General features: G+C 37.7%; 1 protein-coding gene across 5 annotated transcripts in view; it reads left to right on the top strand.

Moving 5' to 3' along the window:
* Nucleotides 1–17340, top strand: part of brsk2b (BR serine/threonine kinase 2b) — a 105938-nt gene that overhangs the window by 72481 nt on the left and 16117 nt on the right. For all 5 annotated transcript variants that reach the window (XM_057334510.1, XM_057334502.1, XM_057334495.1 and 2 more), the window contains exons 3-11: nucleotides 1302–1387; nucleotides 2231–2371; nucleotides 8726–8842; nucleotides 11323–11356; nucleotides 11456–11524; nucleotides 12971–13117; nucleotides 14871–14902; nucleotides 16021–16185; nucleotides 17080–17177. In XM_057334510.1, coding sequence (XP_057190493.1) covers nucleotides 1302–1387; nucleotides 2231–2371; nucleotides 8726–8842; nucleotides 11323–11356; nucleotides 11456–11524; nucleotides 12971–13117; nucleotides 14871–14902; nucleotides 16021–16185; nucleotides 17080–17177 — 889 coding nt within the window. The remainder of the gene's footprint in view (nucleotides 1–1301; nucleotides 1388–2230; nucleotides 2372–8725; nucleotides 8843–11322; nucleotides 11357–11455; nucleotides 11525–12970; nucleotides 13118–14870; nucleotides 14903–16020; nucleotides 16186–17079; nucleotides 17178–17340) is intronic.

Below are 17340 nucleotides of genomic sequence, written 5' to 3'. Positions count from 1 at the left end.
GTAGGAAATTTACAAAATATCTTCATGGAACATGATCTTTACTTAATATCCTAATGATTTTTGGCATAAAAGAAAAATCGATCATTTTGACCCACACAATGTATTTTTGTCTTTTACTAAAAATGTTCCCGTGCTACTTAAGACTGGTTTTGTGATCCAGGGTCACATATTGTTAATCGAAAATAGGCAAGCAATCACACCTTTAAATGTTTAAAATGAGTTTTGTAAATGCATGTGATTGTGTCTAAAAATGAATTGCACATATATTTTATTATATTATGTTTATTGATTTATTAACTAATAAATGGATGTCCAGAGTGCACCGAGACATGACGTGAAACAACATTGAAACTTTTTTTGTCACTACCTAATTTTTTTCACAGTTTGATGACTTTTTCTACTAGTTGAACCTGTTAATCTGAAAGAAGGCAAGACAGACTGTAATGATCTGAACTGTGACCGTATGACTTTTGTATTACAAAAATATTCTTTCCTGTATTAAATGTAATTATCCAGACATTTATACAAACCAAATGATTTTGTTTCTGTTAATAACACCTCTGCTTCAGTAGTTGCTTCGGCTCATTACAGTAGCTGATAGCGCAAATGAAAGGTGATTGTGTCATAATAGGATGGTGACTCACTTTGGACACTGTAGCAGGTGCGTGATGGGAGACTTCATGCGGCTTCGGCTTCTGCTATGTAACTTTCATTAATGTGGGATTATCCTTATTAGCTGTGCCCATATTCCCACCAATAAATGAAGTCTAATTATTTCTGGTATTCCCCCAAAGCAACAAGAGATGGATTTTCCCCACAGCAGGTGTGTAAGCGACATACTGGATATGTCAACATACTGGTGTGGGACCAGTTTGCTGATCAACACTGAATGATATGAAGTCCCATATGGGATGCTTTTATGACAACTGTCACACCTTATAACCTCATAATGCTGCTCTTCTCCATTATTAGGACTAATGCAGTAATATAATTGTCTCTGGCTCTTGTTATAAGGACAGGCACTTGCACTGGTGTGTTTCTGTAGTCTGTTGTCTTCTTGTTTATATTCCACTTGCCAAAAAGTGACTAATGGTGTAAGCACTTAATGAAAGTGGTGTGATGCTAATTAGACATGGCTAGGCAAGATAATACCATACAACATCATTCTGCTGGTGCGGACTAAACATAAGCTGTTATTGTGTGTGTTTTCTTTGTGTCTCACTTTGCGTCCTTATGCTATATAAAAGTGAATTATATTTCTAATTATTTTTTCCTCTCTCTTCCTTTCTCTTTCTCTACAGGTGGAGAGAGAAATAGCTATTCTGAAACTCATAGAACACCCTCATGTTTTGAAGTTACACGATGTCTATGAAAATAAAAAATATTTGTGAGTATAAACCACTTTTGCTTTATCAAAGCCCCATGCAATGCATGATCTCCATGTGTAGCAGCGTGTGGCCGACTCTCAATCTATAAGGAAGAGTGGATACGTTGATATCCCCGGATATACGTGTATGCTCTCTCTCTCGCGCACTGATGTGCTTCAGTGGATAGACTTAATGTACTTTTCAATAATTGATAAAGGAGCCACCATGGAAGCAGCCAAGGAATTTGTTTTCTTAATATTCAGATGACACAGATGTATGGCTCACGCAGTCGTAAACTATTCGCCTATGAACATTTTTTACACACACAAATCAAGTTTGAATCCATCCTTAATTTAAATAGCGTTGACAGGTAATCGCATGAGAAAATCCTTTAATCGACTAATAAATCAGATGCCTGGTGTGTCAGTGAGAGGTTTGTGTGTGTTCGGATGTGACTGTGTGCATGTATCTCATGAATACATCAGTGTGTGTGAGTGTGATATATTTTTGTTTGCCCATCAGACAGGAAGATATTTCTCATGCATTTACACATTCAGTTGAATGTTTTAGGGCTGCACCTAGCGATTATTTTATTTGTCTATTAATCTGTCTATTCTTTATTTGATTAATCTAATAAAGAAAGGCAAATGTTATTTCCTGTATTTTTTTGAAAATATGAAAAGGGGGAGTCTATCGCACAAAATGATTAAGGACCACGGCCCCCCCATACTCAAGAATTAAATGCACATTAAATGAATTATGTGAATGGAAGAACAATTTTAACCATTACATGCAGTCAAATTTTCTAGTTTCTCAGCTCTAATCTGTCAAGCCTCCTCATTTCCACTGTCTGTTTTCTACAGATATTTAGTTCTAGAGCATGTGTCAGGTGGAGAGCTCTTTGACTACCTGGTAAAGAAGGGCAGATTAACACCCAAAGAGGCGAGGAAGTTTTTCAGACAGATCATCTCCGCACTGGACTTCTGCCACAGTCACTCTATATGGTAAGAGTTCTTGACTCCGTGTTAGTGCTGTGTTAATATCTCAGTCTGGTCCGCAGGGAATTCAAATCCTTCATGTTAAGCATTCACAGCTTGGCAGGTTCTCATCAGCTCGATTAGGAAGTCAGATGTGTTGGTTTAGTACCCGTTTGCCTGTTTCCATACGTCACGTATAGCCACCAGCTGTTGTAGTCCAGCGTTTTGTAGTGCTGTTGTTTCATTTATTATGTATGGTGAACGCCACCTCAAGTGCACCATTTTTCAGTTATTACAAAGCATTGTTGTGAAGACTGAATATCATCATATTGACGATATTACTATTTCGCGAATGTCTAACCATGCTAACTCATACGGTTTCTGGCTCGAAGATTGATAGCTTCCCTACAGTGTTACTGAACTAAAGTAGAGTTTTATCACTGAGTGTGTCCTCCAGCACCTTTCCTCTCCACACTTTTGAGAAATGTGCTAGGATTTTGTCTATATGCTTTCCTTCCAACTGAGCTATGATATCCAGTACTTTTATTTCCCTAAAGGAATTTTGGGAGAGACTTCTGAGATAAAGAATGTCCCTGTGTTTAGTATTTTTGAACTAGTACGCGACATAATTTAAAGGGATAATAATAATTCACCCAAAATTCACCAAAGGTTGTTCCAAACTTGAATATAGTTTGTTGTTCTGCTGAACACAAAGAAAGATATTTGGAAGAATGTTTGTAACCAGTTCTGGGCCACTATTGACTATTATAGTAGGGAAAAAACTACTATAGTAGTCAAGTTTGGTTACAAGCATTCTTCCAAATATCTTCTTATATGTTCAACAGAGCAACGAAATTAATACAGATTTGAAACAACTTGAGTGATGATGAAAGAATTTTCATTTTTGGGTGAACTATTCCTTTAATATTGTCAATTAGTACATTCACTATATATTAGAAACTGGGACATATTTGACAGTTAGATGACAGCATGTTTTGCTTTAGTCCTTAATGTACTGTCGTTTCATTAAAGTTCACTTGAACTTTTTAAAACTTTAAGAGCTATTTCTGAAGCTCTTAATTTGTCTGTTTGAATTACCTTCCTGCATGCTTCAGTCATTTTCATGACCATATCCTCTTCATATGCTATATGCTAATGCAATGAAGGGACAGCCATTAGCACAATATTTGCATCTGTTTACCATGCGCTTCAGCGGGCACGCAGCCTAATGAAGACTGCTGCATGCTTCCAGCACAGCTCAAATAGCTGATGGATGGCCTTTCTCGGTAAGTGATGGAAAGCTCTGAATAAACAGCATAGCAGGGAGGCAACGTTTGATTCTCCTACTGTATGCTCATTCACAGTTCACAATTTTCTTTTGTCCTGTTTTTTTCAACCACTGCATTTGTGACCCTGGATCACAAAACCAGTCTTAAGTAGCACGGGAACATTTTTAGTAAAAGACAAAAATACATTGTGTGGGTCAAAATGATCGATTTTTCTTTTATGCCAAAAATCATTAGGATATTAAGTAAAGATCATGTTCCATGAAGATATTTTGTAAATTTCCTACCTTAAATATATCAAAACTTTATTTTTGTGAGTGGATGGTCTGCCACAGTGCCCCTGATTAACAACTTCAAAGGCAATTTTCTCAATATTTTGATTTTTTTGCGCTCTCAGATTCCAGAGTTTTAAACGGTTGTATCTCATCCAGATATTGTCCTATTCTAACAACTCATATATCTATAGAAAGTTTATTTATTCAACTTTCAGATTATGTAAAAATCTCAATTTCGAAATATTGACCCATAAAACTGGTTTTGTTGTCCAGGGTCACATTTAGAGAGCTAAAGGTATGGTTTTCTGGCCACAGTTTGAGGACATGCAGAAAAGTTCAATCTTGCAGAGTTTGGACTGTCAGAATAATGAGAATCAAGCCTGTCAAATACATCAGTCAGTTTATGTCACAACACGTGCTGTAAGGTATACAAGAAACGGAGAAAAAAGAGACACAGTTTAACTGAGCTGACTTCTGTTTGAGTTACAGAACCTGGAGCTGACTAAAATTATTCATGAGTCAGGGTTGTATTATGGAAAACATAGTTGACTAGCGTTTGGTTAGGAAGATTAATAGTTGTTTATGTCTTTTATGAGGACTGTTATTGGCAACATGCATTATTAGTTATTTTGCCGTGTTGGAATGTATCCCTAGTTGTTGCCATCATACAGTATGTTTACAAGCCAACTTGGAATCCAGCTTGGTGTTGAAAATAATTTTTTAGACGCACAAAAACAAACCTAAACTTTAACTCAGCTGTTGATATTGAAGTCTAACATAAAGCAAATGCTTTTCTGTCATGAATCATCTTAAAATTGTTTATAGGAGTAGTTCACTTTAAATAAAGCCCCCATTGACTTTTCATAGTAAAGTGAACTACTCATTTAATGTTTAGGAAACAGTGTCATATTTTTACATGTGTTTTCATAAGCTGTTTAGTTAGTTCAGGTTACTTTGTCAGATGCCAACCAATGAAATACTAGTACAGCTTGTTTAAAAAAAACTTCCATCAGTTTTCTGTAATATTTGCAACTTTCCTTTTAAAATTCTTTTAATGTGGATTTTTACAGTAGTCTACAACATGTATATCGCTCCATATAAGAAAGTATAAAAGTACTGAAGATTTGTAAAGGTCACTTGCCCAATTTGTACGTGCAGTACCATTCTACTTTTTATTTCAGCATTTATTTTATATAGTTTTATATCAGAGAATCATGTTGTGAAGAACTGTTTATAATGGAGACATGGGGCATGATAGCAAGCTCGCAGCAGGAGAGCTCGTCCTATCCTCAAGGAGTGATTGTGTTTATCGGTTCCTTGAACTTCTACTGGTCAGGGAGGATAATGACCATCTATTTCACACAGCTTCCTACCTAAAGTGTAATGATGGAAGACCAGAGAGAAGAAGGGCTAATGTGAGCAGAATGGAAAGTCAGTAGCACACCTCCGTTTCCACAAACCACTGAACTGTTAAATGCCATGTTCACCATACTCGGAGAAAAACGGAACAAATTAATTTACTGTATGACCTGAAAGCAATGTCCATCGTTCTTACCCCATCAGAAAAACCACCTTTCCCTACATTGTCCAAACTGATTTATGGTGTGGTTTTGTAGGTTGATGTTTTTTTAACCGACACAGCTTACGTGGGGGAAGCTGGATGACCAGGATGTCCTTTCTTGTTGGATATTTTGGCCTTTAAGAGGCCACATGGGGACCTGCGCCTAAAACAGTATACGGAGATGACAGCTATGCTTGTCTCTTCAGCAGCGACTTCTCTGAAATGGTTATGTAGAGAGAGATTTAGTGGGGGGACTACTGATGTTGTAATGGGTTTTACAGCCTATCGGTGTATAAAACAAAGGGGCTCACATTTCATTTTGATGCCTTTTCATCACGAGCATTCATAATTAGACACATAATGAGACTTCCTCACACTTTAAGCATTATAATGGCGAACGGAGAAGCAAAATTGTTTCACAGTTTGCTTTAACAAGCAGATGGATTTTATAAAGATGTGTATGATTGGGTCTGAGCAATACTTTCAGTGACTGATACCCAGGGATCAATCAGTCAGTCCTGCTTCATTCACCTGCTTAATCAGTCTCTAGCTGGCAGCTAATCAGAAGAGGCTCTCAATAAACACACACTGCTATTGACTCGAACCCCCTCTTTCCATTACTTGAGTGCTCCTCCCTCTCCCCGGTTGCCTTGACTTGGGAAAGATGAATCAATCAAAGTAAAAGACATTAAAGAACTACATTTCTGGTCAGTGTTTAGTCGTTTTTGCTGGGTGAAGAGTTTTTGAGAGACAACATTCTTTGTAGGATTTCTGCAAATTAAATGTGAAAACCAGAAGCAATAATGCCCAACAAATGGGAAAGGGATGGCACTTTATAGAATATAAAATAGTTACTATATTTACATTTTTATTTGCCCATTTATGAGGAATATGGACCATTATGGATGTGACTTACCTGACTATAGACGCCTTTACTGTTAGTAAACATTGTGACGCGCTTTTGTGGGCGGAGCTTAGCTGGAGGCAGAAAGATCCCACTGACCGCATTTCTAAGGCTAGGTAGCACGTTTTGTTTGCTTGCTTTTTGACAATGATTAGAAAAAAGCTGATTAAGTTTTAACATTTAAAGTCACTCACTGTCTAGGACCGCGATTGTTTTTGAAAATGTTAACTTTAACGCCATGAACCTGGCTGACCTGTACGCGCTCACTCAATTGATCCAGGGACGAACTGAAAGGATTACCTCCAGTTAAGTGGGCTGACATCTACACCTATTACACCTACCAGACAGAGAAACCAAGCGTGTGTAGTAAGGCCCAATCCCAATTCTATTTTCTACCCCTTCGCCTAGCCCTCGCCCCTTGCCGCTTGATACAAAGTGGCAAGGGGAAGGGTTACAAATTTTCCGCTAAGAAATGGGACACCACTACTACACTGGTATACGTCATCATACGTCTTTGCTAGCTCCTAACGTTACGTCAGAGGACATGCGCCGATGCACCGGGTATATGACATAAAAATATATTTTCTAATATCGTGCAATCAGTGCTGTCTGCTAGTAAACTTTAGCGATTTTTTTTGCAAACGTTAAAAGAACAGCACCGTAAATACAAACACAAGATTGAATGTAACATACATAAAATGAAAAATTGTCATAAAAATCCTTATTAATGTCAAAAATTACTTACATTTGGGTCTGCTTGCTCGAGTGAGCAGCCATGTTGGAAATTTCTCTTAGCCCTTCGTTTGAAGTGAGGTCCCGAAAAATCTTCATTTGAAGGGCTATCTTCCCCTTACCCCTACCCCTCCAACCAAAAGAGAATTGAGACAAAAAAAAGTGTAGGGGTAGGGGGTAGAATTGGGATTGGGCCTTAAGATAACCTGAGAGCATATAAATCTAAAGATGCCTGCGTGTACTAACAGTGGCAAACGTAAGCAAATGCATTTACTTGAACACAAACCTGATACATATCATGAGCTTTCTCACTGTTCCCTCTCTCTTTATATTAATGCACTTGTGACAACTAAAGAAAAAGAGATGACAAACAGTTTCCTTTATGTTTAGTCTCTGGCCGATAGTTGCTAGTTGTATAACTAAAAAGTTAGCGAGCATAACCCATGAGTTCAAAAGATAACGCTAACTTGCGTGAAAAATAACATTGTTCCCCAGTTTCTGATAAGCTTTTTAATCTTAATTGTTATGAAGTGAAACGCGAGCATTTTTGATGATCGTTTCGGTTCAGTCCGCTAGTTTTATTGTGTTTAACTACAGCTGTTGTCCGTGTTTTTGTTTGGCAGTGGCAGCAGGTATTTGTTAAAATATCAAATTGGAGACTGTATTCTGTCGATTGTGGCACTAAACAACACAACAAGATGATATTTTAAACTCCTTATGTAGCCGAATCTGTGCTTGTTTGTATTGGCCACCTCCAGTTTACCCTTTGTTTTGCCTCCGGCTAGAGCCTTGACGTAAGCGTGATGTCGGCGAGAAAGGGGTCTATAGAAAATTATGCTTTCAAAACACAAAAATTTCAAAACTTGACATTGGTATTTAAACCACCAAAGGTGAAAACTGGTAAAAACTTGTTTTTTATCTTAAAGTTGACGTTTGCATGGAATTGCTCATTTCTGTCTTTTCACTTGTGTTAACCATTGTTGCTTGCAATAGGTTGATGAGTTCTAAGAAGGCTTATGGTCACATCTCTGGAGTTATTGTGACAAAAAAAGGGCAAAACTGTATTTCTGATTCAAGTCATGTTTGTATTCCCCCACAATTATTGTCCAGTTGTTGTTGCCACATGATTCCAAATGATGAACTTCCTTAAATGTTCATTGGTTTACAAGTCACGATCATCTGTCTTTTGAAAGATAGTTGAAATGTACATGCTGCTTTTTGATCTCTTGGGCCTAAAATGGTCTTGTGTTTCTCAATCACTTACCCGCTGAGGATGAAAGAGTCTTCGCTTCTTGACACTGGCACAGAAAGCTCCCAATTTTTATCTTCACATCAGAGGATTTCACAATGGTACAAGGAATCAAGATGTTTCCTGTGGCGTCTGATCAAGAGATTTGGAGATGAGTCTGATGCTGGCAGATTCTCTTTTTTCTTAAACAAATTATAAGAAATGCAAATAAGCTGCATAAGGTAAAAGATCATTGTGGAAAATAGGTGGACAGTAATATCAGTATAAACCCATACACTATGTATGCTCTCTGGAGGTAGCCAGTAAAGTACCTAAGTAAGCCACTAAACACGTGTTATATTTATCTTAAGCATGTTATTTGTCATCTTTTGCAGCCACAGAGACCTGAAGCCAGAAAACTTGCTGCTGGATGAGAAAAATAACATCAGGATAGCAGACTTTGGCATGGCTTCTCTACAGGTTGGAGACAGTCTCTTAGAAACCAGCTGTGGGTGAGTCATGCAGCAATTTCTGATATACCATCTTTTATTGTAGCAAGGGTACACCACTTGCAAAACCTAAATACTGCCATTAAAAGGAGCTGAAGAAATGGCTCTGATTTAAAACCGTATTTATCTGATACTAACTTACGCTTTTCGGTGCCTGACATTCCACTGCACTGAGCCTCTGCTAGTGAACAGTTACTATCAGGGAAAAATGAACTGTATGTCTTGACCTCACTCTGGCTTTCAGTCACTTTGAATGTGTAACGCGTGCCATTAAAGGCACCATTATCATTGACAAAGAAAGGTAGGTGCCATAGAGCAAAGCATATTATCAAAGAACATTACCACAGCCTTGACTCCAGTCTATTAGCAATCGCTAAAATTAGTGCCAATGTTTTGATGGTCCTCTTGGTTAAAGACATGCTGAAATCATTGATTGTGACTTCTCCCATCTCTAAGCACAAATATGACAGTTTTTAATTAAACACATTCATCTTTAGCCTCCTGGCATGCTGTCAGCTTGACACAAATGTTTACCACGGTTAATGGACTCCAGTTACATATGAAAGGGGCATGTGTGAACACAGAACGGCATGAAGACCAACACAGAGCCTTTTGGTCACATTTCTGTTCCATGCATTCTGAAATTATTTTGTTTTTGAGGCTCATTCCTTGCCTGGTGGATGGCTTGACCTAATTTTGAAATAGCTGTAGTTCTGAAATGTCTCCGCCACGTTCCCAATAATTTGAGGTGAAGGAGTAGTTACACAAATTAGGCCGAGACTGCTTGTAAATTTAGTAAATGTAATCTGAAATGTAATCCCAAGAACCTTGATGGGATAGTTCTGATAGATCTGAAAATTCTTTCACCATTTACTCAGCCTCACGTCATTTCAAACCTATATGACGAAGAAAGAAAGTCATAAAGGTTTGAAATGATAAGAGGGTGAGTAAATGATCACAGAATTTTCATTTTTGAGGTGAACTATCACTATAAAGAATAGTCAGTTTTCAGTCACATGAGATGATAGATTCCACACAATACAGTGCAAAGATGTCATGCTAGCACTGGTCATATTTGAACATTACCCTTTGTCCCTCAGGCTTTGTGGTTTATTAAAAAATAACAAAGAACTTTCTTCACAAGAAAGGTTCTTGTTCTCAGAGGTATGAAAGCAGTAGAGAAATCAACACATTTCCAAGATAACTAGCAGATTTCCAGCAGATTAGCTCAGAATAAAAAACATCAGTTTCAATGTGTTTGACTCTTTTCCCAGCTTCCCTCAAGTCACACCAACAGCGCTTGAGGAATAACAAAAAACATCTTTCAAACCCCTGAACCACATCTGGTCAAAATGAGTAATTTCTTTCCATCAGGGTCTTTTCACAACGGCTTAATCACCCCTGTGGCTTCGCTGAGTTGCCATATTAATCCTTCCTTATGTTTCTTTCATAGGGTGTATCCATGCCCCACAAACAGTATCAAAATTTAGGCTTCTTTAGAAATATTCTTATTTCACTGCTTGAGGTTCGCCCTGAACTATTGCCAAATTGGTGGAAACCTGTTTATAGTGCAGTACATTATTTTCTCGATGTGGTGTATAATGCGCATTCTGACTGGGGAGTAGCATAAGGTCATAGTGATTAACTAAATGCCCTGTCACAAGAGATCTCTTTCTAAAGGGTAACCCAAAAACACTGTTGTCAAAGTTTTATTCTGTGTAACAATACAATCAAACATTTGCCAAAACACATGCATGAGATATTCAGGCATTATTCAAGCAAAGACCGTACCGTTTTTGATCACATTACTTGGATAGAAATGGCTTCTATCTTCATCCAACCAGAATGAATGTGGCAGCAACTACGTGTAAAAAATTGTGTACAAAATCGCTCAAATTACTGTGTTGGCAGCGTGTTGCATTAGCCTATTAATTTGGTATAAAACCCTGCAATTTGTTTTTGGAAACAGCAATTCTGTCTTTCTCTTATAATGACAATAGTGAATTTAGAAGTAGAGAAACTATTAAACCATTGCTGTTGATAAATGTAACATAAATATATACCTAAATGAAGTTATGTGCAACGAGTGCAGAGTTTACAGTTTACAGAGAATCTTGTTTGTGCTGCAAAACAGAAAGATGATGTCCCATGACGTTAAAATAAATTAAACAATTCAAATGATTACAGGTCAATTTTACAAACTTCTACCAAAAGTCATTCAAATATGTTACATGTATTGGAGCATTTGACAGTGGCAGATATATAACATGGCTATAGATGTTGACGATATATTGTTGATCCTTTGTCAATAAAAAAGTGAATATTTATAAAGCAAATCAGGTGTTATTAGTCAGTCATTCTACTGCATGTGTCTTGACTTAGATTGTATTTATCACGTCAAGATGAATTAGCAAACTGCATGTTTTACCATCATCTGAGAGTTGGGTGAACGAGGAAGATGTAATATTGTTCTTTTCTTTCAGATCGCCTCACTATGCTTGTCCAGAGGTTATAAGGGTAAGTGTGTACTCCTGTGCCTTTTCTTATAATGCTACTCTTCTCCAAATGTTCCCTTTCTTTTCTTCACTCGCCACCTCTGTCTTCTGTTTCCGACAGGGGGAGAAATATGATGGCAGGAAAGCTGATGTATGGAGCTGTGGAGTCATTCTCTTTGCACTTTTAGTGGTGAGTAAAAGCTTCTTGTGGCAAAAACTTGATTTTGTGTCACATACAGTAATTTACTGTGTAGCCCTCTGCACTTTCCATAGGTCAAATCTGAACAAGCCATTATTCTTGTATTACAATAAAATGCTAAAGATCTGTATTTCGTTCTGGTGTAAAGGTATTTTGTTCTTAATAAGTTGATTTTTTGAATGAATAGGATTAATAAAATGTTTTTTTTTGCAGCATGTTTCTGAACAGCAAGCAATTGAAAAAATGAAATCCACTTTGTCTAAATGAAAGTTCTTTGGGATATTAATTAATCCAGACAAAGATATTTCAATGATGGATAACCGGCTAAGCAAGTGTAAGGTTTTTATGGAACCAATGTTTTATGTCTCTGTAGTCAGAGCTCAAAAGATTGACACGACCAAAGCCTCCCTGTTTTTTTGACTCTAGCTATGAATCATCTTTATATCAGACATGAATGAGATCAGCTCTTTTTATTCATCCTGCTGAGCGCTTGATGAAGCTACTTTTAGCTTCTTAACATTCATAGAAAGAGTTCAAGTTCATGGAGGAAAGAATTAAGCTATAATTCGAGAGCCTTGCCCTTGTCAAACCTTTTTAAGGTGTTTCTTTGCAAAAGGAGAACTTGATTCAAGTGGTTGACTCTGTAAGACCAAGATGTTAATCAACTTTAGGATATTCTTATTTATGCTTGCCTAATTTTCCCTGCATCAGATAACAAACAAATAGGGCAACGTTTGAATTATTTCCTAAACCAGGGGACTTGAAGATGAGTTTTTTATTCTTCTACACCACAAAGTTGACAGTCAAAGCAGTCCCAGTGTAATTAAGACCATGAACCCAAAAGATTCACAATCCAGAAGATCCGCCGGCCTCGGTGAAATTAAAAAGCTCTTTTATTTCCCATTTTCATTTGTGTTTGATTGATTATAACTGCATCCTCTTCTCAAAACAATCAAATTATTCCTGCCCATCGACAGGAACCTTTTCTTTGATCTTTTTTCCGCTGAAAGACCTTTCCTTAGAGATCCAATCTGCATTCTTTTTTATTCTTTTATTTATTTTTTCCTTCTCGTAGGCCTTGCTGGTTTTAGCTTGATTATATTATCCGTTACGTGGCCCTGTCGTCAGTCACGCTTGTGAATTTTCTGTGTCATTTATCAAGCGTTGACATCTCAGTGGTGTCAGAGGCCCTGATGGGTCTCTCTGATGTGAAAATGATGAAGTGTATCTGGAACAAAACAAAGCTAATTATCAAAGCACAATCATCCCTCTTCAGCAGCCTCTTTTTAATTTATTTTGCTGTCTGACATCCTTTGCAGAAATCCTTCATAAAACACTCTCTAAAATGGATTTTCCACCATTTGTGTGGAGGAGCTACAGATATCGTCTTTAATTTGAGATTTCAAGGGTAAATAGTTCTGTTTCTCTCATTGTTAGGGTGCTTTGCCGTTTGACGATGATAACCTGAGGAACCTGCTAGAGAAGGTGAAGCTGGGGGTCTTCCACATGCCCCATTTCATTCCTCCAGACTGTCAGAACCTCCTGAGGGGGATGATCGAGGTGGACGCCACCAAGCGACTCACGGTCAGTATGCTACAGACTTCTCTTAAATGACCATAATTTATTGTTGAGTAAATGATTATAAAGCCTCCCTTTGTCAAGTAACAGAATACTTTAAAATGTATATTTTGGACACAGCTGAGTAACCGACAAAATAATGTGAAGTCAAATAGTTGTTAGTACAATATATTTTTATCTATTACCTGTTTTCTTAAACCTTTCATAGTGTTTACGTTCATAGCCTTCTAGAATTGAAATAGATTCTAAATAAATGGTTATATATTTATTATTGTTAAGGACTCTCATGACACGGGGGATCATAGGGGTTACAACATTACATGTGCACTACACCATCATCAGACACTATTTGACTGCTCAGTTCTGCAGGCATCTACAGTATATTAAGCTGATTTCTATTAAAAAGCGTTATGGGTCTGAGAGCTCTTCTGCTTTTGAGCTGTCACTTCAGGTCAACACACAGCAGAACTAATCCAACCAGCCTGTCTATCCGGATCTCACACACTAGCTTCAAAAAGCTTGAGCGGTGTGTCTCTGTCTAGCTCTTTCTTTCTCTCTTTCGATGTCTTCTCGTCTCTCCGGTTTTCCCTCGGCTACTTTTTTTACCATTCTGTTTCAAAGCAGACCTCCTTTCCCAATAGCTTGCTGGAGTGACATGGGGTTTATAAGCTTGATAACAATACTTTGAAATACTCCTGTTTCCTTTTGCCTTTCAGAGAAAACAGATAGCTGTCTTCTCTGGACTCATCTCTGAGCTATCCAGATGTAGTCCATGTCCTCTGTGCTTTGTCAGTTATATCAAAGACATTTTTGAATGATTCCAGAGTGGGAAGGAATTAGATGCTGTGTTCCCAATTTACCATAATGTCCGAGGTCTATACTATACTATACAACAGAGTATTTCTGAGAACTTAATGGACCACCGTTTTTGGAATGTATTATGATTGTTTCTTGAAAACTTGTCACGTTTAAACACATTTAAGAGGGGATTCACAAAGTATGAATAGCACCCATTGATAGCCTGTCGATTATTGCCTTTCTTGTTATAGCGGCTGTAATAGCGCAAATACACCCAAATAGTTTTACAATCCTTCCTTTTTGATTATCATGTCTGCGATGTGGCATACTAAGACTGTATTGAATTTATCCAATGTCTGCTTAACTACATCACATTTTTAGATATATGCCCTGAATTTCTAAATCACGTTTTATCATCATTTGATTAAATACTGCTGCTATGATCAATAAGTAAACAGAGTAAATATCTCTCATATAAAATCTCATTAAAAAATTATGTTAGCGCAGCAGTCAAATTTGGTGAATCTTTTCAGATTCGAACAAAAGTGAATGCTATTTTTGGTCTTAATCTCAAACCCTCAGTTTCTGGGAGATTTAGTTTTTGTCCACTAAAGTTCTTTCTGTTGGTATTACAGGCACAGAAATCATTAGCTCTCATGGGCTGTCGTTGTTAAGGCTGTTGTTCATGTTATTCGGGCCTGAGCTTTAATTGGCAGGCTGCATAAATGTGAACATCTTTGTAGATGCCACAGTTAAACCCGCTGAGATCAGAGGATGCCACACACAAGAGAGAGATTAGAGAGGGCCAGCAGGAAACTGCCTGACGCTCAGAGATGGATGCATTGCTTTTATTGTCAAGCCCTGCTGTCTTTGTTCGGCTCTGTTGTCGGTCCTCTCTGAAAGAATGCTTAGATAATGATGAAAGTTGCTTAGCTCGTGTTTTTTTTTTTTCTCTTTACAGTTAGAACAGATACAGAAGCACACATGGTACATGTGAGTATAAACATCTTTTTGTTCATTTGCTTTGAAAAGCGTGTTTAATTTGTATAGTGTAAAATTAAAAGTGCTTTTAAAAGGATAGTTCACCTAAAAATTAAAATTCTGTCAATATTTACTCTACCTCTTGTCATTTCAAACCTGTATGACTTTCTTCCACAGGACCCTAAAGATGATATTTTTAAGACAGCTGGTAACCGAATAGCGTCGGCACTCCTTCACTTCTATTGTATAGACACAAACCAATGCAAGTGAATGGGGGCCAGTTAACAACTTTCTTCAAAATATCATCTTTTCTGTTCTGTGGAAGAAAGAAAGTCATACAGGTTTGAAATGACAAGAGGGTGAGTAAACGATTACAGTCAGTTTTACTGGCTGTCATTTCAGGGAATAGTTCAACACAAAAAGCGTTGAGTATAAATCTAAGTGACGAATCAAACAAGACAAACAATTGCCTCCACACTAGCTGTTTATTTCTATGATAAAGAGAAATAAAATATTTTTTAAAAAATGAAAGTGTCTAACCATTCATACATCAAACTATGCCTATTTGGTATGTGTGTAATGGGTGAGAACATACCAAAGATCATGTGTATGTGCTTCCCTGAATAATGGCATAACAGCAGAAAAAGTGTAAGTGTTTCTGTGTTTATATAAGAGCCTTAAAGGGACAGTGCACCCAAAAATAAAAATTCTGCCATCATTTACTCACTCTCGAATTGTTACAAATCTGTATAAATGTGATGAACACAGAGAAAGATATTTAGAAGAATGCTTGTAACCAAACAGTTCTTGGCCACCATTGACTACCATAGTAGGAAAAATGACAATATTGTCAAAAATGCCCCAGGCTGTTTGCTTTCCTACATTCTTCAAAATATCTTTTTTTGTGTTCAACTGAACAAAGGAATTCATAAATCAATTTTTCCTACCATGGTAGTCATTGGTGGCCAAGAACTGTTAAACTTTTAGTCATGATGTGAATTATGCAAGGATCCCAACAAATGCCATAGGGTATTCCCATATGTGCTCATTTGATAAAACATAAACAAGAACACTAGATGATTTCCAGGCCCACACTACCGTTTTGATCTTCTGTATGGATCTTCTCCCAGAGGAGGGAAGAATGAACCAGAACCGGAACAGCCTGTGCCGCGGAAAGTGGCGATTCGCATGCTACCCTCCTCCGAGGAAATCGACCCAGATGTGCTGGAAAGCATGCACTCACTGGGCTGTTTCAGAGACAAGAACAAACTGATGAAAGACCTGCTGTCAGACGAGTGAGTAACTAAGAAACACTAAGAGAAAAGGGAAAGTAAACCAACACGTACTCTGACATAGTAAGTGATGTATGTAGACCATTCCCTCAGCAAATTCCAATCACAATTGGTCACAGGAGGCACATTTCAGATGCTTGTTACTACCAAGTGTAAACAAGAATGTTTCTCAGCGGACCTCTTATGATCGGATAACCTGAGACAGATGTTAATACCAGGTCACCTCAGTCAAGGACAAGTTTTTCTCATTTTGCCAAATGTTGTTCTGCCCATGGTTAGACAAGACTGAGAGTGTTTGCTTTCGGGAAAAACATATTGTTTTTCAGGGTTTATAAACTCAGTACCGTATATGATCTTGGGTGCAGGTTGTTAGAGAGAAGCCCATTGGCTCATCTATCATCTCCCGTACTCACACAATTACCGCCTGCATGCGTCACTGTGTGCGATCACTTCGTTAGCCCGTCTGATAGATGACCTGTGTTGTGTCCCGAAACATCTCAGCCTCTGTCTCCTCTCTTGCCCGGCGTTTAAACAATTTAGACGACGCCTGCAGTGAAGATGAGTCATATTTACTTCTCACTGTGTGGTCTGGGGCAAGACATTTAACACAAGGCTTCTCGTTGCCAGAATTTGAAGACTTTCAAACTCTCGCACACTCTTGTCGGATATGTTGTGTTATTGTGCACCCTTAAATAAAATGAGCGATGTCCTGTGATCTCTATAGGGGTGTCGTTTAGCTTTATGGAAATAAGATGCTTAATGCTCTTATACTAATAAATTACTCATTGTATCTTAAACTAAGGATTATCGTAGAGCTCTGAACATTGTAGTATCCTGGAAATCTCTGTTGACCACCCGCACGTATTGCTCCTTAATATAATGATCTTAATATTTTAGTGACAACCAGGAAAAGATGATCTACTTCCTCCTATTGGACCGTAAGGAGAGATATCCAAGCCATGAGGATCAGAATCTACCACCCAGAAATGAGATAGGTAAAGTTCGATTGGATTTTTTTGGTTTAAACATATGAGCTTATGTAATTTAATTCTTAGAGATGATTGAAAATGGCATTCTAGCTATTTAGGTAACAATGTTTAATGTTTAGATCACATTAGCTGGTCGATTTATACATGGTCCATTAATAAAACCAGGAAA

Source organism: Triplophysa rosa, linkage group LG1 (assembly GCF_024868665.1).
Source record: "Triplophysa rosa linkage group LG1, Trosa_1v2, whole genome shotgun sequence".
Taxonomy (NCBI): domain Eukaryota; kingdom Metazoa; phylum Chordata; class Actinopteri; order Cypriniformes; family Nemacheilidae; genus Triplophysa; species Triplophysa rosa.
The sequence above is the reverse complement of the archived record's forward strand: the minus strand, read 5'-3'. Positions and strand labels throughout refer to the sequence as shown.